General features: G+C 39.0%; 1 protein-coding gene across 1 annotated transcript; it reads left to right on the top strand.

The window, feature by feature from the left end:
- The first annotated feature begins 1 nt into the window (after position 1).
- On the top strand, positions 2-22,894 carry LOC110959771 (calcium-binding mitochondrial carrier protein SCaMC-1-like). The gene is made up of 10 exons (XM_022206745.2): positions 2-4,954; positions 9,999-10,125; positions 10,271-10,358; positions 12,888-12,999; positions 17,565-17,723; positions 17,936-18,088; positions 18,327-18,434; positions 19,789-19,956; positions 20,140-20,290; positions 21,749-22,894. The coding sequence occupies exons 1-10, from the start codon at positions 4,763-4,765 to the stop codon at positions 21,928-21,930; spliced, it is 1,440 nt and encodes a 479-aa protein (XP_022062437.1). The 5' UTR covers positions 2-4,762; the 3' UTR covers positions 21,931-22,894.

Below are 22,894 nucleotides of genomic sequence, written 5' to 3' on the forward strand. Positions count from 1 at the left end.
ACACAGGTACATCCGGCCTGGAGCCTTCAAAATAACAGCATGAGAGCTGAAACTATTTAAAGCAACGATTTCACCTGCAACAGGTTAGAAGGTACAGTTGAAGACAAAATTATTATCTCCCCCTAAGAAATTTTATTTTATATTTTTTGAAAAAAAATTCAAGTGCTGTGCTGTTAAACAGAACGAGGGATTTTAAACACTGCTTTTCCAAGCATCCTAATTTTATTTTGGATGCTTGCATTATTTTACTTTGCACAGAGAAACAAAATTATTTAATACTACCAAGGTAAAAAAAATATAAGCCTCATTAAGAAATTATCTTTTGGCTGAGCCAAATCACAAGCCACTCTTGTCCAATCGTGCTTTAATTTTGTAATGCTCACAGCTTATCAGTCAGTCAATCAAGTTACAACTGAGGGTCGTCCTACACTTTACACACAGTGCTATCACTTGAGAAAGCATCATATCAAAAACAAAAGAAATTAGTTTAGACTTGACAAAAAGAAATGTTGATGCTTACAAAGCAGGACAAGTGTCTACAAAGTTATCACAGCATTTCCAAGTGTTAAGAAGTGGAGTGAGAAGTCTCATCAAGAAATGCAAAAAGAGCCACACAGTACAGAATAAGTCTGGCAGAGGTAGGAAGCGACATATTTTAAAGACTCTGGAAAGAAAACTTGTGAGAGATGTGTCTAAAGATGCTAGAACCACCAAACACTAGTTAATGAGTCAAGAGTTGTAGTGTCCAAGAAGGCAGTCACTAGAGCACAGAAATGGACTGAACCCGAACCCTCCACTTCTACAGAAGCGACACTTTCAAGCAGACTGAAGTATGCTAAGGACAATCTGTAGAAAAGAGGCGTATAACCCAAAGAACTCCATCCCCACAGTTAAACACAGTGGTTTCAGTATCATGCCACCACTGTGACATTATAGTGCAGCTACACACTGCACTATAATGCAGTGTGTCTGGAACTGGGAATCTTGTCAAGGTTGAAAGAATCATGAAGACAGAAGGATATATGAAGATTTAGGAAGAAAACCTCGAGCAGTTATTTGGAAAGCTGAATCTGGGTCGTGGCTTTGTCTTCCAACTTGACAACGACCCTAAATATACGTCACTCCAGTTGGAGAATTACCTCCAGAAGACCAAAGTGAACGTCATTGACCGAGCTGCACAAAGCCCTGACTTGAATCTCATTGAAAACCTGTGGGGTCAACTGAAGACCAGGGTCCATGCAGGAAGGCCATCAAGCCTGGAGGAGTTTGAGAGATTTGTCAAAGAAGGACGCGCTGGGATTCCTCAAGAGATGTCAGAGACTCGTTACAAACCACAACAAATGACTGCCAGCTGTTATCCAGTAAAAAGGAAACACAACTGGTGTATTAGCAGCAGGGAGGCTAATCATTTTGACCCTGGTAGTTTTTGTTTTTTGTTAAATGATTGTGTTTCTCTGTGCAAAGCAAAATAATGTAAGCATCCAAAATAAAACCAGGATGTTTCGAAAACGTCTTGATCTGTTTAACAGTGCTTGGGAATTTTTTTGAAAAAAAAATTGAAGGGCTAATAATTTTGTCCTCAATTGTATGTTATTATATTATCAAATCTGGCCTAAATAACTTTAAATGACAGCTGCTTATATTGGCACCACAGGTGAATAGAGTATATCTTTTAATTAATCAGTATCACTTTCCCAATTGATTATTTGCATTAAGACAGTTCATTTTTGTGGTACAGGAAATTTGAAATAATATATGCAAAGCAGGTGTGGGTTTTTAAAAAAAAAATCATTGTTAAAAAAATCTAAATAGCTGCTAATCTGCATACATTTATCATTTATTTAAGATTTTCTTGACATTGGTCCTTTTTTTTCAAAACCATGCACAAAAGATAGTTAGCTGGTAGAAAATAAAAAAAATTGCCAGAATTTTATCTGTAAAAATTATGAGAGTATTGATATGAGTAAATCAGAAAAGTTTGATGTATGGGTATATGATGTTATTTTATTTTTAATTTTGTGTTTCTATAAGAGTGTGATAAATTAGGTGGAAAACTGGAAAATTTACAGTCAATTTGTGCAAATTTCCTTTTTGTGGGCCAGTGTTTGTTTGCTGAGAAAGACATTTAGAAAATTGAAGACCTCTTGATGCAATTTAAACTGCTGAGGCATCAAATTTAAGCTAAAAAGGTCAAATTACTATCTTACTATCACTCCCATCAAATATAAATACACTATACTATTTTAGTTTTAGTTTAAATCAAACAGAAATAAACAGTGATTTAAAAGAATGCAAAAGCTTAACTGTTGTTTTACTTGTGGAACTCACACAATACGTTAATTTAACAAACAGTACAATGTTTCTGGGGAGATTTGAAAAGTTTGCTTACAGAGTGAGTCTTTATACCCTTTCAAGACAACTCATTAGGTTTTGACTGCGTGCTCTTATTTTGAAGTGAGTGTTGATTAAACAGATATACGGTGGTGACAGATCTCCGCTTGATGAAGCTTGAGGGAATCCCGCCTCCTCTGATCTCCTCCTGGCGGCCAGTCAGAGCAACAGCAGCACTGATTGGACCGATTACAACAACAAAGTGAAAGCAGAGACTAGATGTGAAAGAGTGAAACCAGCTGTTGTTATGTAACATCTGCGCCACCTAGTGGTGCGATGTCGGTACTACACTACACTCTCTATTCACTGCACGGCTTCATACAGTATGCTCTTTATTTTATTCACATACTTTCTCTCCCCCAATCTATTTACAACTTTACTTAACATTAGGCAATGTTCGGTTATTGTGAGAGAAACATACTGCTGCAAGATTACACCATACATCATAACCCTGTGTAGTTTTAAGGGACATAATTGGCTTTTTTGATAACTTTGGGATCTTCATGAGAATTTTGTGAAGTTCTTGAGTTTGTGAATATGCAAGAATAGTGTGAAATCACAGATAAGGAGGTTATAATTAAAAATGCACATACATGGTTTTGCTAAAGGACTTTTCCCAGAATGCATATCTCCATAAATAACTATGAGCATGGGTGTAGAGTTCAATTTGGACACAATGAAGCTGGGGGGTTCTAAGGGTCCTTTGCTGTTAAATTTTGAGCATGAAATACTTCATTTCTTGCATTCTGGTGAATTTTTATGCATTAGTTTGTTCCTTTTCGGCATCAAAACGTCTTTAGTTATACTTGGGGTGGGGGCTAAATTCAGACAATTCAAAATATAATGGATATAATGCAGTAAAGCTCTCAGACATCCAGTATCATTTTCAAATATGAATTTAATGCAGACTAACTTTTCAACTCAATCCTGTTATATCTGCACACATCTGGGCCTAATTTACTCTTCTATCCTCCATCGTGTCTTCTGTTTGTGGCAATAAAACTTCTAAATGTGTATATGGGAGCTTTTCAGATCAAACTAATTTATCTTAATTCATTTATAAAGCCCCTGGACTTTTTAACAGCTCATACACTACTGTTCAAAAGTTTGGGGTCACTTAGAAATGTCCTTATTTTTGAAACACAAGCAGCTTTTTCAATGAAGATAACATTAAATGAATCAGAAATACAGTATAGACATTGTTAATGTGGTAAATGACTATTCTAGCAGGAAACGGCTGATTTTTAATGGAATATCTGCATAGGGGTACAGAGGAACATTTCCAGCAACCATCACTCCTGTGTTCTGATGCTACATTGTGTTAGCTAATGGTGCTGAAAGGCTAATTGATGATTATAAAACCCTTGTGCAATTATGTTAGCACATGAATGAAAGTGTGAGTTTTCATGGGAAACATGAAATTGTCTGGGTGACCCTAAACTTTTGAACGGTAGGGTATGTGTTTTGGCAAACTTTTCTGCTCATGTTTCAAACTTTATGCACATTCAGAACATGTTAGTCATAGCTGTGTTTAGTATAGTGAAGAAAAAAACTCTGTGGGATGTGTCATTATGTGCATGAGTCATGTTTGGGGGGGACTGTTCTCCTGTAACCCATGGAGATATTTCCATCTGCCCCTCCTCCTCCATCTACTTCTGTCTGCAGCTTTCAAAATAATGGACCCGCAATCACAAACTTCTGGAGTTCGTTTTTATTGGAGCAGCTGGTGGATCCCTGAGGCTATGACTCACTCATATATTGGCTTTGTACTATGGATCCAACAGCACAACACTACCTTTATCACTATAGTTAGCATTTACGCGTGCGTGCGCTCCTGCATGGGTGAAACCACAACAAACCAGAAAGTTAGAAAAACATTTAGGACTGATCAATGCGTGATAAAGAGACTGTCGGAGGGAGGAAAATGGAAAAGACGGTCAAAAATGAAGCAGCTACCAGTGTTGAACAGGCTCATGAGGAAACAGACGGAGACGGCAGTGGCACAGCAGTGTTGGAGAAGGGTGTGTCCCTGAACTGTCTGTGCGCGCAGTAAAAGAGGAGGTCTTCTGAGGCAAACTGAGCTCGTCTCTCCACCCTCCAGCCCAGCCAGACTACTTCATCTACGGCCCACTCTCTAAAAACCTCACCTCCTCTCTGGACTTTACTCTCCACCGACTCGAGAGGACTTTTCCGCCGCTTCTCCTCCAAACTGCACTGCGGAAATCTCTCTGGAATCACACCAGACTGTGCCAACTGCTGCAAAACCAGAAGTGGCGACCGCAGGAATCTGTGAGTCTCCACGGCGCTCTAATAGCTCACCGAGTGTGTGTTTGTGTGTGTGGAGCTGTACAGGCCTCGAGGTGTGTTAACAATGTACCAAGCGGTGAGGAAGCTGTTTTTTACGGACTGTCGGTGCGCAGAGGATGCGTCGTACGATGCGTCGAAAACGTACGAGGAGCTGTTCGCCAAACTGGACACCAACAAGGATGGAAAGGTGGATGTGTCCGAGCTGAAGGCAGGCCTGGCTGCTCTGGGCATCAAGACCAGGAAAGGAGCAGTTGAGGTAGAGCAACAGTCAACACTACACACAGTTTATGTAGAGAGAAAACACTGAAAAATACTGAGCGGTGAAGTATTAACCCACACAGAACTGTGAATGAGAGGCTTCAGAGGAGTAAATAAGGACTTAAGGATTGTCCTTAGAAGAGTATGTACTTTACTGCAAACCGCAACATTTAATTCTCCCACTGATCTTTCCAATAACTCTTTTTCTATGCATTCCTCATTTATAAAATCAACTAAAATAGTCACCATACTACTACTGCTACTGCTAATAATAATGATAATAGTAATAACTTTTTTATATGGCACCTTTAAGAACAGTGTTTGCAAAGTTTTTTGACAGTTAAAACATGCTACACAGACAATCGTCAAGATATGAGACAAGTCAGAGCAATCAATTAGAATTAAATCAATAATTAGCTAGATTACCACTAATATCAAACCAGGGAACTCGGCAGTTAAAAAAATTAAAGAATAAGATTGAGGGTTAAAGTTAATAGTTAAAAATCCCCCCAAAATTTAGAGAATCAAAGAATTAGAGAGACGACACCACACTAGAGAACCAGGCAACTAAAAGTAAAATAAAGCAAAAGAGAACATCTAAAATAAACAGGACACGATACAAAATAGAACACTAAAAGTAATTAAAGTTAAAAGTAAACCTCACATAAAAGCAAATCTATAAAAATGGGCTTTCAAAAGTGATTTAAAAGACGTGACTGACTCTGCATGCCTTATCTCCTCAGGCACGTCCATGCACATTACGGTTTTTTCATATATCTAAAAAGGCTGTAACTAACAATTTCATTCACTGTTGATTAACTGATTAGTTGTTTGGTCTATAAAGTGTCAGAAAATTGTGTGAAATGTCCGTTAGCCTTTCCTAAAACCCATAAATGACATCTACAAATGTCTTTTTTGTCCACAATTCAAATATATTCAGTTTGCTGTCTCAGAGAGGGAAAAAAGCAGAAAATATTCATATGTGAGATCCTGGAATCAGACAATTTAATTTTTTTCCTTTTAAATATTTACACAAACCGATTAATCGGTGATGATAATAGTTGGGAATGAATTTAGTAGTCAATTACATAATAAACTAAACTATACAGCAATATTAAACAGAAAAAAATGTAATAATTGTCACATTTGAAAGGTAAATGTTTGGTATATTTGCTGGATAAATGCCTTACATAAGCTGCAACATCATGAACGGAATGTTCAGCGCTGCTTTACTATACAAGATTAATATAGATGAAGATGGAGATATTTCCAAATTCTGAAGATCCTGATTCTCAATATAACCAGAACAAAAAGTAAAAGAAACAAAGCTCCTGACTTTTTTCTCCCTCAATGTCCATTAGTAGCTGCTGTGGATCTTTTAATCACATCACATGATCTTCATCAGCACATGCAGTCCACCAACTTGTTATGGAACACTACATTTTATTTTTCAAAGCACTTTCTTATTTGCCAAATTTACTCTTAAACTTGTAAGCAGTGTTTGGAAACACCATCCCTCTTAGGTCCATCTGGAAGCAGCCCTGAAGCTTTTTATTATCCCCCGCCTCCACGAAGTGGAAAAGGGGGATATAGGTTTGGCCTCCGTCTGTCCGTCCGTCCATGCGTCCGAGATGAAGGGGACAGCTTTTCTCGGAAACTATTACAGCTAGGATTACGAAATTTAGTGTGTAGCTTCACACCATGGACACCTTGATCGAGTTCGAAAATGAGACCTGTGCGATAATATTTAACACAGTTTTGGCCCTTTATCACTATTTTGGATATAGACTCATAGACATCACATGTGGCAGGGGATATTGATGACCATGTCATGCACTGTTTTCCAAATGCTACTGCTTTGCCATACTTTCACCTACAGACTTCATTGTAGTCTTAAAAAAAAGTCCCAACTCTCTTCTTTTCAGGCATGTACATATTGTGACGGTGGGATTTATGGTTTTCCATACAGGAGCCTCCAAAAACCCCTAGGTTGAGCAAAAAATCCCATGTTAGAGCATGTGCTCCTCTGGTGCTAGAGTGTGGAGAGGGACAAAATCTGTCCTTTTTTTTAAACTTAAATCGCCATCCTGGCCAAACGGTACATACTACAAGGACAATCCTTTCACAGACTATAGACCCCTTGCAGTGTTTACTAACACAAGGTATGCGCGCGCAGACCCGGTGCAGGTGCACTGTCCTGCTAACGGGCACCTGCACCGGCTTCTCCGGTACATCAGCAGGAACTGTGATATCAACGTAACGACTGCTCCAGAGAACGCGGAAATCAGTATTAAGTAAAGCAAACGTTTAGCCGCAGTAACAAAGCAAGTTCCACCTGGTCGCTGTCACAGCTGCCATATCATCTGCTTTACTACGATTCTGACAGCCGACAGCACAAAAGGAAGGCATATTTAGCGTAATATGTGCTTGCAATATCACGCCTTGGACAGGTAAACAGGCTTTGTTTTAAACCGGGTCTGCGCGCGCAGCTACGTAGTTAAGTATGCATACATCATGTGAAAGGGGTCTATAGTAAAGACTCTCTACATTCGTATGAGTCCGACATTGTTCACCTGGCACATTGTTACGTCACGCGCCAGCCCTTAATTGACGTGGGAACCTGAATCGCCCTCCATAAGGCTCAATGCAAATTTATGCCTTGTGCTGCTTCACACACAGCGATTTTAAAACTGCAGTTTCTCTGTCATTTTTCACTCTACAGCAACATTAAACATACCAACCTCTTCCGTGACTCATCCTGCCACTCACCATCCGGTTACTTTTGAGCTAGCATTCACGGTTAGCCCGTAATTAGCGACAGAACGCGACTGCAGCTGACAAGCTGTAAACTGCTGCAGGGGCGGCACTAGGTTTTCAGGACAGGGGGGCTTAGCCCCCAGGAGATGCACACAATGTGAGTGAACATTTAATTTTACAGCTAACAATTTAGCATGTAGCTTCACACCATGGACACTTTGATCAAGTTCCAAAATGAGACCTGTGCGATAATATTTCACAGAGTTATGGCCCTTTATCACTATTTTGGATATAGACTCATAGACATCACATGTGGCAGGGGATATTGATGACCATGTCATCTTGTTCCAAATTCTTTCTCCTGCTTTGGGAGAGCAGAGATGAAACAGTAGTTGTTGCTCCTCCTCCTTCTCTATCAATGATGCGCCCTGGAGCAAAACACTAAACTCCAAACTGCTCCAGCGTGTCTGATCACTTTCCAGTGCAGCAGAATGTGCTTCTTCTTGTCTCGAGTTTCTTTCAGCTGTTCATGTCCTGATTTTTCATTTAGACTCAGACAGGAGTTCAGAATCCAGAATCTTTTTCTATTGATGATGAGCTCCAGAAATTGACCTGTGAAGCTCAATATGAAGAGGAGGGAGTTTATCTCTTGTCACTTGGTTTTACAGCATTTTTCCTTAAAAAGCGAAAGACAAAATAAATAAAAATGAGTAAATGAAGATCCAGCTATTCATTATCTATACACCACTTAATCCTCATTAGGGTTGCTGGAGTCAATCCCAGCAGACTTAGGGTGAAGGCAGAGGACACCATGGACAGGTCACCAGTCTATCACAGGACTACGCATAGAGACAAGCAATCACACTCACATTCACACCTACAGACAATTTAAAATTAACAATTAACCTCAGCATGTTTTTATACTGTGGGAGGAAACCATAGATTATATATGAATATCCTTATATACAGTCTATGGAGGAAGCTGGAGAAAACCCACACATGCACAGGGAGAACATGCAAACTCCATGCAGAAAGATCCCAGGCCAGGATGCGAATCGGGGGATCTTCTAGCTGTGAGACAAAGGTGCTGTAAATGAAGATGCACAAGGAAAGTCAAAATGTTATTTTGCATCTGATCCCATGAATGACTGAGTTTTGGGAAAGTCTTCATTTTTGAACCAATCACGAGAGAGTTTCACAACCTTAGTCTGAGTCACATTTCCTCAGAATCGTCTCACCCATTTTCTCCTAAAATTCACATGGAGCTCACGTTTGTCTTTGCAATCTGGAATATCTGGAAATCTGCTTTCTCTGTGAAAATGTCAAACCAGCCGGCTGGGAGCAGTAAGAGGTAGGCCGGGTGAACAAAAGGTGCTACAGAATAAAGCAAAGTTCAAATGGCGTTTATTGCAGACTGTGACTGTAAGAGGAAGGTCCCACCTTGGCTAATCAAATAATCCTGCATTCCTCACACTCATCAATGAGTCTGATAACTCTGAGTCAGGAAACCAGGTAACCACTTATGTAAAACAGGAGGGTCCCCTATCAATGCTGGTGATCATGATATGATAAATAGGTCATAAATGTACACACTGGCTGCCCCATTTGGTCATTAGGGTCCTCATTTAGCACAATCATTAATTATTATTAATTGAATAGTTTAAAATAAAGACTTATCTATTAAAACTGGCTTTAAATCTTATTTTTCTTTTCTTTCATTTATTTTCACGTTCATTGTATCAATCCTCAGTACGAAAACGACAGTTTTGACTTTTAAAACTGTTCAGTAGTAAAACATATTATCTCTTAATTCTGAATGAAAACATTTGTTGTTAGATTTCTGGAACTTTATGTACCAACAGCTTAACGAAACAACGGAATGATATTCTAGCTCGCTTTCAAGCAATCCTTCTGCAAACCTGGATAATTTACATTCACACAACCCTTTACAAACAAATAAAAAGGGGAAAATACTCAATAGAGGCAAAGCAGAAAAGTGAAGAGCAAACGCAGCAGCAACAAACTATGTAAAGGAATCATAATGACAGATAATTAGACCAAACAAAGGGCTGAGCACCGGATGTGAGTGAAGCATTTCTCTGCATTATTCTGCCACCAGCTGGCAGAATCAAGCAGCTGCTGTTTGAGGAGATGAAAGAGTCACTTCATGTCAGAGCAGAACTTAAAGTTCTTCCTGCTCCTAATGAGGAGATCAGACAACCAGCTGCAAACAAGTTCAATATCACAAACAAACTGTTTCTAATGTTCTGTGTGGTTTTCTTTAGAAAATCATTTCCGCTGGAGACCAAAACAAAGATGAAGTGCTCGACTTCAGTGAGTTCACCAAGTACCTGAAGGAGCACGAGAAGAAGTTAAAGCTGACCTTCAAGAGCTTGGACAAAAACAATGATGGTAGGATGTCATTATGTCGTCTAGCAAACATGAATTTAGATCTAACCAAAGATTACAAATCAATGTTGGGCCTCTCACGGTTTAACGTGTTAATCTGCCTGACTCTCTGTGTGAGAAATGTCTGCTTTGTTTTTATTTTCAACAGGTCGAATAGACTTCATGGAGATAAAGCAGTCACTGGCTGATCTGGGACTGGACATCACCAAGGAGGCTGCAGAGAAGATCCTTCAAAGGTATTTCAGATTATTTTATAGCTGCTACTCTTTACCTAAACATCTTCATCGAGGCACATTCAAATGTTCTGCTTCCTTCATTCATGGAGCTTAAAGTGAGAGAAAGCAGCTTCATGCACCAGAGGTTGAAGGTGGGGACCAGTGTGAGGAGCTGATAACCAGCTCAGTGTGCAGTTTGTCAGTGAACAGGGCTGAAGGAGCATGATAAACATGACACTAATATACAGTGGTGGGAAAAAGTTTTCAGACAGTTCAATAATTTCATTTAGCAACACAAGCAAGGATCTAGTCAGTAGAAAACAACCCGAAAAGGTGCCATAAAACAAGTTCAAGTGTGATAATAGGACTGTGGTGCCTGCAGGCAGCGTGGGAGGAAATAGGAACTTTTTTTATTTAATTTTGTTCAAACATTTTTCTTTTATTATGTGCTGCAGACTGTTAACAGTGAAGTCAGAGCTGCTCTGCTGGACGAACTGTGATAGCACAATTTCCAAATTACTCCAAACATTATGTCCAGTAAAATGAAGAACAAAGAAACAAAAATCAGACAGCATATGTGATGATGCAGATTTATGTTTGACAGTCTAATATTGGCAAATAATATTTATTGCTCCTCCAGTAATTTAGTTTTATAAATACTAGAAACCTGTCCTTCAGTTTTAAATAATGTCCCATGTCACTTAGCCATCTCTCTGATTCAGTGATTCAAAGACAGCAGATGCCTCATTCAAGTTATATTTAAAGGTTCTGTTCATTTTTCACCTTGTATAAATACATATCTATATTGCAGTAAATGTAAAATAGTACAAGTGGACATAAAAGTAGAACATCCATCGTTTAAAGGAAGAAATGGAACAAAGTTGTTGAAGGAAGCACAGGTTTGTACTAGAAAAATAATGAGTACATTAAAATAGAAATGGAGAGACTGTGGTTTGGATTATATTTGTAAGTTATAATATTTATATTTATACTGACTGATTATGCTACAATTTGAATTGCAGTGAAAAACAAATCACAAAAAAGCGCATTAGGGACTGAAAACAGAGTTCTACTGGATATGAGTTATCTTATTGGATGTAGGGCAGACACTTTATAAAAGAATGCTCTTTTTTGTGACTGATTGTAGATCCTGAAGAATATTACAGATTACAGCTATTGTTCACTACTTTTTTCATGCTTAAAGAATTCTGTGTTTTATTACTTAATTAGGCAACATCTACTTTAAATAGAACATGCATGCTGCATCACTTTGAGTTGAAAGGTAACAAGAAAGTGAATTGTAACGTTGTGAACTTTTAATGTCTTTCACACTTTGAAACACAGAAGAAATGATCACACACTGCGTGTTAAATGGTGGGACTTATTGAAAATGTTCAGTTGTCGACATCTTTTCGGGATGCTGCTCATTACTGGGTGTTATTTGTGGCTCTAGTAGTCAGTTTGGGTTTGCATGAGGAACTGTACAGTGCGCACTGTATTTGCATTAACCAAATTTGAAGCTGCACATGTCCAGGAGCACAATTGAAACTGAGAAACAGAAGTAAAGCAGGATGTGTATGACTCTGAATCAGAAAGAAAAGGTTTGTTTGAAACCACAGAGTAATTGAGGAGTGTGACAGTCACCCAGCCGGGCGCACAGGAAGGAAATAAAAGTAGAGCTGAACAGTGAGGTCACATGAAGACTCAAGAGGCTCAGAAATATATCAGTTCTGGTCTTTTTATGTGCTAGTTTATTGTCGAATATAACCCTAGGTAGAACAGCTTGCTGTTGTGATTGATGGTGGTGTAAATAAGTCTAGGCTTTGTGACTTCTAAATTTGTGTTTGCATTTTATTACAACACTCCTGTTAGCACTGGGCAAATCTTTCTTTCTGTGTCTGTCTGTGCAGTAGAGAGGAAAGTCATATGAGCAGGAGAAGGAGATCTGGGCGAGAGAGTCTGCATTATTCCACTCGTCCATGTGCTTCAGTTTAGGGTTTGATGATATGATCTGAAGCTTACAAGATAAATTAAAGATAAACAGTCACTTCTATGCTGATGTATTGAAAATGACTTCATACTTTTTAGCGTTCTTGCCCACTAATGTTTGTCCCCATGAATCCCAGTATGATGGGTAAACATTTTAGAATAATATGGAATAGAATGTGATTTGGGCAGTGTTTTAAATTTAGTTCACAAAATATCTCCGAGTGTCTGAGGGGTTCATGGTACATCGCACTGACCTTAAATGCTCAATTTAAAGTCCATTGCATATCTTCCCACATCTCATTCTTCCTTTAGTCCTGTTTATCAAATAAAAAAAAGGCAGGAATAGCCAAAAACATTTAGAAGGAATTTTGAAACAACTAAATGTGGGTCAATAAAACTTCTATAATTTACATTAGTGGATGAATACATTTTTTTTAAAAAGTTCATTTACAACAAATTATACCTTACTTCTGGCCCATGTGAACCTATTAATGAACCCAGTTACTTGAGCTGCAATTGTGCTTTAAGTTCAGATTTAAAATATTTCTATCTATTATACAGCATTGATGTGGATGGCACCATGACTGTGGACTGGAATGAATGGAGGGAGCACTTCCTGTTTAACCCAGCTACCAACCTGCAGGAGATTATCCGCTACTGGAAGCACACCACGGTAAGGAGAGGGCGTTATTCATTAACTCCAGTGTACAAGTGTTTATATGTTACTCTGTGTGTGAGGGAGCAAACAGAGACCATGACAATGGATTTATAGTGATACACTCCAAAATATTTGGCACTCATGCCAAAATTTTGAGCCAAAAATGACAATAACCATTAAAAAGTGTTTCAACTTTGTACGTAGTCAATTATTTTAGTTTTAATGTAAGATTTAGTTTCATTGTGAGTGGAGCTGAGGTGTGCCATCCATTGGCCATTGACCATCCTGTAATGATGCCCACTTGTCACTACATACATTTCAAGCAGAGTGGTGAATTACAAATTCACAGTGCAGTTGTCGTGAACCAGGAAATTAGCTTGAGAGACTGAAACCTATTTTAGTACCTGACTGTAAACATGTGAATTTCTGCTGTAGAATTGGACATCTGACTCGGTTGTCTGTAAGGGTTGACCCACTTTTGGAGCCAGCCTCAAGTGCACTTTTGAAGAACTACAGCTTTTGGCACATCACTGTTCATCGCCAGAGGTTTCTGCTTGGTTAATAAGGTCACCACGAATAGATGGTGCCGGTGAACAGGTATTTTTTAGAGACAAAAGCATAATCAAAGTGTATCCAAAAAGTCATTTAGAAATCACAATAAACCCTGCAATTTCACAGGAAATGAAAATAAAACGTGCCAAGGGCATTCCTACATAAAAATACGTCACTAATTTAAAACCTTAATTAAAATAGTGGGCATGGAGGTAAAACTGTTAACTGTCTCGTCTGTGCTGTCAGTGCCCTTTGACTGTCCCAGACCTCAAATTAGGAAGCATAGCACTAAAGATCAAGAAAGACAATTGTGAACTGACGCTGGATTTGGAGCAGAGCTTTGGCAACAGATCAGCGTCTCTACGTCAATAGTAAGATCATTCAGTACTAGAGGTGAGGTCAGAAAAGGAGGGAGGAGGAGCAGAGTGAAGAGTGTGTGATTTCTGAATGTGATCTACTTTGCACTGGAGATGTAGAAGGTAACATTAAAAAGAAGCCTGTTATGACTTATTCATGGTGATTTTTTTTTACAGAAATGACTGAAGTAACAAGGAAAAGCTGTTCTTCAAACAGGCTGCAGTCTTTCTTGGCCTGGTCTATACATTCAGGCTTAACTGTTGATACAGTTCAATACCAGATTTCTACATTGTAGCTTGCTATTAAATTATCAAGCAGTATTCAAACCCTCAGGTGCAGCTTGTTGACCATATAGAAGTATAGAGTCAGCTACAGTCAGTGGTTAATCTCTGACGTCTGCTGCCTCTGTTCACTGGCACAGCCTCGCAGGTTAAATTAAGTTGTAGTTTCTAAGCTCGGCAGAGATAAGCTAATTTCAGTGTGACCTGCGGGGGATTAGCTCATCAGTGGGATTGGAAGAGGATGAGGTGAGAGGAAGTGAGTCTGGAACAGGACAAGTGCAAGGTGAAACTGAAGGTGTTGCTTGGAACGCTGATGGCAGTGAGAACCTCCCATCACTTCCAGTATTCGTCGATGGTTTTTGGTCACTTTGGATTCAGTGTTTGGCTCTGCAGACCCTCAGCTTCTATATAGACAAGGATCCTGATCTGTCTGTGAACTGGAGTTTAGGAGGTAACTTGTTTGATACTGGGACTACGCTTAAGTGGATCAGCACCTTTATCAGAGGTCTGAGATGGCCATGGCTCTGCTGCAGCCTCAGCAGCAGCAGCAACACAAAAACTGGTTTTTCATCGACTTTGAGGACGATGGAGGGATGTATGAGGTGGAGGTGGATATGGTAGGTTTTTGTATTCAGGCTTGGAGTTTAGGTTTTGATCTGGTCGTAAATTAAAACTTTGTTATAGCTTGTTATAGAAACTGTATATAGATACCGATGAATGTATTGACATTTGGTCCAGCAGAGAACAAACTGACCAGTTTCCACTTGAGGTTTTCTGGTAGATGTCTTGTCCACAGTTATTCAAATATTCAAAGTAAGATATGTCATGGAAAAATACATATATGTATATATTAGCCTATATATTTTAAAGTTTTCAAAAAGGTATTGAAAATCTCTGCAAGAACACTCCTGAAGCCAGATGACATTAGCAATGTTAGGCAAAGTGATGCTTTCTAATACGAAATCTAAAGATTGTAATGTCTATCTGTTATGACGGGGTCCAAAAGATCCAGATTGTTTCTAAAAAAGTAGACTCTCTTTTACCATGAATGTTTCCGAGATGATACAATATTCAGTTCCCCACTAAGTGCAATTCTGTATAATCCTTGAAATACCGACAAAAATCACTTTAAAATTACAGCACTTCATCTTTAACAACCTTTAATTTAGAAAGAACATTTTATAATTCATGAAGGTGGCATTTCTGTGGTCTTTATGCAGGATATAACGTGCAAAAAAAGGAAGGCAAATAAGATTTTAGGCTGTGCAGATATTTATATTGTCCTTTATGGAGACACAATACAAGAAACCACTGAATCCTCGATACCTAGTTCAATATTAATATATAGAAATTAGGGCTGGGACTTTAACGTGTTCATTTCGATGAATCAATTACAGAAAAAAATAACGAGTTTAAAAAAATAGCGCATTTAATCGCACTTTTCTCAGTTCCGTAATTTCTGCCACACTGGTAACGCTGAGGAATTCTCCAGCCTGTAGGTGGCGGTAATGAACCTAAAGTCTGTTTGCCAGCCGCGAAGAAGATGCACAGGACGCACTGAGTGATGTCAGTGGTAAGGAAGTTTGTTGAATAGTGATGGAAGACGAAGCGGCATTTGGGCGTCAAGTTTTCCTTTAAAAATCTTCCTAATGGCAGCTTGGATAAAAGTGTGGTTGCGTGCAAATTGTTCCACAGAGTTTTCTTATCAACGCATCACTTCAAGCCGACGGTATGACCTCAATGCAAAACATGCTGCTGTTAGCACCAGAGCTAACGTTGGTAACAGAGCTAACGTTAGGTATGACTGTCCTGGTTCCTGTAGCCATCTAGACCGTTTTTTAAGACATTGAAAGTGCTTCTGTTTACAAAAAGTCTTAAAATGTAGAATTTAATCGCTATAATTGCACTTTGAGTTTGCAGTGATCTGTAAATGTAGTAGACGGATGAAAAATGCACAGATAAATAGAAATGAGACTAACATTTGTTGTTTAAGTTCACATATGTCAATTAATCGATTCAGTCATCAACCAAACTTTATTTGGATTGAAAAACTTTGCTTGTGTCAGCTATTGATCAAAAATGATTTAAAAAATGTGATTAATTGCAATTTGTAAAGCTTGTTGTTATTTAGATTTTTTAATTCATGTCCCACTACTGATAAAAATCAAATAAAATAAAAAAATCAGAATAAACCCCTACTCAGTAAAACGTGCTGCACACAGCAGCTAATACACATAAACACATGCACAGCTTCATACCCAGCTCAAGTTGGAAGTTAATGCTACGTTAGCCTCTGTGATGGTTGTGTGGAGCATCGCTACAACACATGCAGCTGTCAGGGTTCACAAATAATAAGGGTAGCATATCAGGATATTTTGAGAACATTTTTAACATGAAGTTAAAAAGTGGAACACTCGGTCAGCTTGAATTCTGTGTACAGATGAGGAAGACTGACTGAGATGCTTACAAGCCTCTTCCAAATGATCTGTGACGTAGTTTGAAATCAGATTTTTGGTTGCTTTAACTTTTCCTCATTAATACTAAATCACACTAAATTCTTGTCTCGGTGTGTTTTCATGTTTTCCTCAAGTTGTAGCAGACTGGAGTTGTCAAGACAATATCTTCATATAAATTAATCCTCAATATCACCACAAGTCTTGATATCAAATAAGGATTTGTCTACACATTTTTTAGACTGAATTGTTGAAATGAAATTGCAGCAGGTCATACAAACATGCACACACAAACTATTAATTCAGACCTCCAGGGATCATACAAAGCATGGTTAAGGAATCAATCCTGTTATCTTTCTGTATCGTTCTTCTTCAGAATTGGTTTCCAGTTTGAAATTGAATGGCTGAATCACTCCAACAGTACTATTTACTATTGTGTAGTGTAGAGTGTTTTTTTAGTGTTTGAGTCGTTACATCTTAAAGCTATTTTGAAGTAGGAAGGGCCTATTTTTATGGAAAGAAAAAACTTTTAAATATGTACTCTTAGTAAATGGGGATTGAGTTTTTAGGGGTTAATGAATGACCTGAGAAGGACTTTAAACTGAAAGTACAGTTGTACACCAGTGCTGTGGAATGATGTAACCGATGTTACAGCACGGATCTGTAGTTACACAAGATTTTGAATAAGGGCATTGCGTGTGTCCTGTCCTGGCAGGTATTAAGTTTAAGGTGAAGCTGTGCTAATTAAAAGTTACTCTCAAACACAGTCCATTGGATTGATAACATTTTAAAGGGTACAAAGCTCTAATGAAAGAAACAAGCTGCTCATATTTTGGCTGTAAGTTGCTGTATGAAATTCTACAGAGTCCTGAGAGGTTCACGTGCAAATTGTTGTTCCTTGTTGATGATCTGTTTGACTGGTTTGATATGTATCTAGGTTCTGGACATTGGTGATAGCCTTACCATCCCAGATGAGTTCACAGAGGAAGAGAAGACGACTGGTATGTGGTGGAAGCAGCTGACGGCGGGAGCCATGGCAGGAGCTGTGTCCCGTACAGGAACTGCTCCTCTGGACAGAATGAAGGTCTTCATGCAGGTGGGTCAACATTTATTTTCTAGATTTTATGAAGTTTCTCTTCTGAAGTGAGTTTTTCAATCTTCCCGTGGATCAGATGCACAGATTAGTGGTGGTATATGTATTGTAATATGCAGTAGAGTCAGTTAGCTGAACTGGCACAGAATTGGCTTAAAATGAAATTGTTCTCATGTTTTAGTTGCTAATTATATTTTCTGATTTTTCATTTACAGGTCCATGCTTCTAAGAGCAATAAAATCAGCCTGGTTGGTGGTTTTAAGCAAATGTTAAAAGAAGGAGGAGTGTCATCTTTGTGGAGAGGAAATGGCATTAACGTCCTGAAGATCGCCCCTGAAACGGCCATTAAATTTATGGCTTACGAGCAGGTAAAAACTTTTCACCCCCTCTTAACATATTAAACATATAAGTTTGGTATTTTGAAACATCAATACATTGTGTCATCCTCAGTATGTCCCTGTTGGATTCTCAAAGACAAATCAAATTCATAGTGTGAAGATGGAGTCCATCCAGAGTTAACTGCTGACACTAACAAATCAGTGAACTGCAGTCACTGTTAGATAATCATGAATCTGTATTTCTGCTCCTGTGGCTCTATTTCATCAGTATAAGAAGCTGTTGTCCAGTGAACCAGGGAAGGTCAAGACCCATGAGAGGTTCATGGCAGGATCGCTGGCTGGAGCCACGGCACAAACCGCCATCTACCCCATGGAGGTGAGTGGAGGTGTAGCTGTAACAGTGTAGATACATGAAGGGTGCAGGTTTACTTCTAAAGGACACACAGACAACTTCCCACAACACACAGAGACACTATCTGTGTATATGGCGTTGCTTGTGGCATTTCTGATTCTACAAGTAGCATTTTTAAAAATCTTTTTATTTTCATAAATGTCAAGTGTTGATATTTATTCTTTGGTTTACCTGAATTCTTTTAGGGCTTTTGTCAACCAAAGAAAATCTTGACTGACTGAAATTGCACCTTTTGGATTGACTGGTTGGATCTCAGCACCAGAACTATTGAGGAATATAATGCAGACAACTTAACGTACAGTTTTTAGATGATGATCTACCAGGTTGGATGTTGAAGCTGTGTTATGCAAACGAGTTTATCCTGCACTGTCTGCACCTCTGTCTGCACAAAATCCAGCCACACCCAAAACTGTCAGTTAGTTTGGAGCCGACTGAATAAATGTTGAGTAAACATTAATACAGACTTAGCAGTGTCCATTAGGCAGGGCGAGCTCAAGGTAGTAGATCACTGAGGTGTTCACAGGTAGTCTGTTCGTCCTTCTACCAAAAATAACGGATTAATCCTGTAAGGATGTCGACGTAGTGCTTTTCTCCTTTTGAATGCAGCACTGGCGATTGTCCATCAAATTATTATTTGGTCAGATGAGAGCATTTGATGCTTTTGGCACGGGAGATCAGTGGTTCAAATTCCAGTCAGGGCGCTGTTGTCCAGTAATGACCCTTTGTTATCCAGTTATTTTTACAAATAACTTATACATTTTGGGCAAGCCCCCCTGCTCTGTAGAGACTTCTCCTGAGTGTGTGTGTTATTTCTAGGACATCACCAACACGTAGAGAGCTTGGAGAAAAAAATTCATGTCTCTGTGATACCCAGAAGCAGAGAGATAAGCATTTTAAAACCTAAAAATTCCAGGCGAGGATTGGGGGGAGGGGATTTTGGCCTAAATTATTAAAATTTGAAAATGCCATAACTCAAAAATTATTGGGAGTATAAGCCTGTAATTTTGCACACAAATCTTTTTTATCATGATCTTCCACCACCAGCACCCACAGTAAAATTGAAGATGGTCCTGCAACCACCTTCCTGAATATTTGGTGTTTTGGGATGGAATAAGCCATACAGGAGTCATACAGAATCAGCACAAATGTGAACTCATTTGGTGCCGAGACAATGTGATAAATAAACAATGATCAGTAATTGGTGAATTGAATCTGACTGCCATCATCAATGTTAAACATCAACTGCTGTCTGCTAAAATGTGTTACTAGAATACTGGCTGGTATGGAACAGCCTGACTGATAATGTTTGTGTGTTCAGGTGATGAAAACCCGTCTGACCCTGAGGAAAACTGGACAATACTCAGGAATGTTTGACTGTGCCAAGAAAATCCTGAAGAAGGAGGGAGTGAAGGCATTTTACAAGGGCTACATTCCCAATATTCTGGGCATCATCCCGTATGCAGGGATAGATCTGGCTGTGTATGAGGTACGTATTGAATCCTTGACACCTGGAATAATTTAGACCGGCTTTGATGCAGATGCAGCACTACGCTTTTTACAGGCCACACTATCTTCGTCAGTATGAATGTCACTTGTACCTAGATTTTGTCAAATATGATGCAACCAGCACTCTTCTAATAAACACACACTTGTATCTGATCCTCCCCAGAGCTTGAAGAACCTCTGGTTGTCCCGCTACGCCAAAGACACAGCCAACCCTGGTGTTCTGGTGCTGCTGGGCTGTGGGACCATCTCCAGCACCTGTGGGCAGCTGGCCAGCTATCCTCTGGCTCTGATCCGCACTCGGATGCAGGCACAGGGTACAGAACCAAAACCAAAAAGTGTTGATTTTGAAGTTACAGCGCTTTGTTAGTCCAGAGATTTCACAGTACTCGGCAACCAAAGTAAAGATACACGGTACACACTGAAACACACAAATGCAAGTTATGGTAAGTTTTAAAAACGCCTGTCAATATAATACTTAAATGTGTTGCTAGCAAAAATGGAAGAAAAAAAAAAACCTTGGTGTAGAATCTCTTAAATATTTATCTAATGCCTTAGAAGCGAATATGACACAGCATGAACAATCAGGAAAGAAAAACACTGACAAAACAAGTATTAATATTCTGTAAGCACACACATCTCAGTCTGAAAAGTAAAGCTGTAAATGTAGGGAGCAAAAAAGTACATTTGACAAATATTTTTTAGATTTAACAGAAGACATAAACAGTCAAGTAAAGCATACACCCCCTGTCAAAAGTTTTAGGACGCTGTCTCATTCAAATAAAGTAGAACCTGTCCTACAACTTTTGACAGGGGGTGTACTTCATCATATGGACGTGATCAGGGCAGGACTCTGATCATACATGTAAAGTTTCAGGCAGATTGGAGCATGTTCAGGGCATTTACACAGCATTTGAAATTTCATGGCGAAGGATCAAAATTCCAGAGGCCGCCATGGACACACCCTTTGACTTTGGAAAAAGATTTTAATAACTTTGGATCATTAAAGCCTCCTGTATGTACTGGCTGAATTTGAGGTGAATTGGAGTTTCCCCCTAGGAGGAGTTCGCTCTAGAAAAAAATGAAAAATGGGCAAAATCTGACATTCAACGCAAAATAGCTCACTTCCTGTTTGGTTTGGAATGTGGCTGTCACAGACTTTTTTGTTCAGCCTGATGTGCTGCATGTGTGTACCAGATTTGGTAGATACACCCCCTGTCAAAAGTTGTAGGACAGGTTCTACTTTATTTGAATGAGAAAGTGTCCTAAAACTTTTGACAGGGGGTGTAAGTAGGGTCAAGTAACGGAATGTGGAAAGGCATATAATATAGTGTAGCTAAAGTAAACACGATATTAACATAAGATGAAATCAGATGCTGAAATATATGTTTTCTTCTGATAGTTCTCCTGATTCACAAGCAGATTGTTCCCTTCTTGAACACAAAATAGGTTTAAAAGCAGGCTTGTGAACTTTAATACAAATGTTTTGGTTGTGACAGATGACTACTTAATTGGAATTTAAAGTCTATGTGCTGACATTGTTCATCGTTCAACATTGTTACTGGAAAACACGGAGGAATGTATCCGTATTTTGGTGGTGGGGGAGGGTGTAAAAAAAACAATCGAGGATCTTTTTGCATATGAAAAAGCACAGATATTGGTTGATTTCAAAGGAAGTATGTCATAAGGAGCCGAAAACATAGGCTGTGTTACTATCCCATTACATTTAAACCTGACAAACACAAACGTCTGACTTCAAACTTTTTTTTTCTCAGCTTCTGTCGAGGGCTCAGAGCAGCTGCCGATGAATCTGATGGTGAAGAAGATCCTGGAAAAGGAGGGCTTCTTTGGACTTTACCGTGGCATCCTGCCCAATTTCATGAAGGTCATACCAGCTGTCAGCATCAGCTACGTGGTGTATGAGTACATGCGGTCGGGTCTGGGCATTCAGAAATAGGCAGCAGAGTCCTCTGTCCATGAGAGTCTAAGAAGATGCACAGCCATGTTTCTTTTTTTTATTATTATTAAAATTCAAAACACTTCCCTTCTTTCGACTGGCATATGAGGATGTTTCCCTGCAGGTCACCAAAGTCTGGACTCAAACTGCTGCAGATGGAGCCGCTGCACAAGTTTGAAAGTCTTTGCAAGAATTGGCTAAACTACTGAGCCACTATAGGAGAAATTCTGCTGCACAAACGCAATGAATGATGACATCTCTTTCCAAATGTTTGTTTTTGTCCAGGCTCTGTTTACGATGCACCCAGCTTCAAGAGCACCGCCAGTCTCAGGCACTCTTTGTTCCAACTGAGGTTTAAAACCCAAAACACTTGGAGAGCTTAGTTTTTGTTTGGCTTATTTTGTTAGTTTGAGCAGAAATGCCATTGTTTTTTATATCAGGATCCTGTAATGTGTCACATGTTCCTTTAATATTTGCACCAATTTTGATCCCGATACGACGTCCAACATATCACCTGCTACGTATTTGCTCCTTTATTTGCTGTCTCCGTCCGTATCAAAAATAATCCGACCAAAAAATGAAAGGTTTCACAGCTTTACACAATCTTCCAGATGTTGTGAAAGATGTCTGTAAGAGGGGAGTTGTTTCACAAAGAAATCTGAGGAAACTTTCAAAGTGCAATACTGTATTCACACATCGGTCATTCGCATTCTGTTATGTTTGACACAAATATGTTCTTTTGGGAATGGATTTCACCTGAATGCTGCAGTTCTTCTTTGTATAGGACTTTATATTTTTGCACCTCTTCACTGAGGTCGGTGAACAGAAGAGAAATGTGCCTTATGTGTTTTTTTTTCCCCAGATATCTGTGAACTTCTGCACCCTCCCCTTTCTCTTGCCTTTCTTTCTAATATTTGGTTCATAGATGCTGGTGTTTACATGAGTAAAAACATTTGAATACAAA

The sequence above is a fragment of the Acanthochromis polyacanthus genome, chromosome 4, assembly GCF_021347895.1.
Source record: "Acanthochromis polyacanthus isolate Apoly-LR-REF ecotype Palm Island chromosome 4, KAUST_Apoly_ChrSc, whole genome shotgun sequence".
Lineage (NCBI taxonomy): Eukaryota > Metazoa > Chordata > Actinopteri > Pomacentridae > Acanthochromis > Acanthochromis polyacanthus.

Coding starts and splice junctions, on each gene's coding strand:
- LOC110959771 (XM_022206745.2), top strand. CDS start 4,763: ATGTACCAAGCGGTGAGGAAGCTGTTTTTTACGGACTGTCGGTGCGCA. Junction 10,359..12,887: donor GCAGAGAAGATCCTTCAAAG/GTATTTCAGATT, acceptor TCTATTATACAG/CATTGATGTGGATGGCACCA. Junction 18,089..18,326: donor AATTTATGGCTTACGAGCAG/GTAAAAACTTTT, acceptor CTATTTCATCAG/TATAAGAAGCTGTTGTCCAG.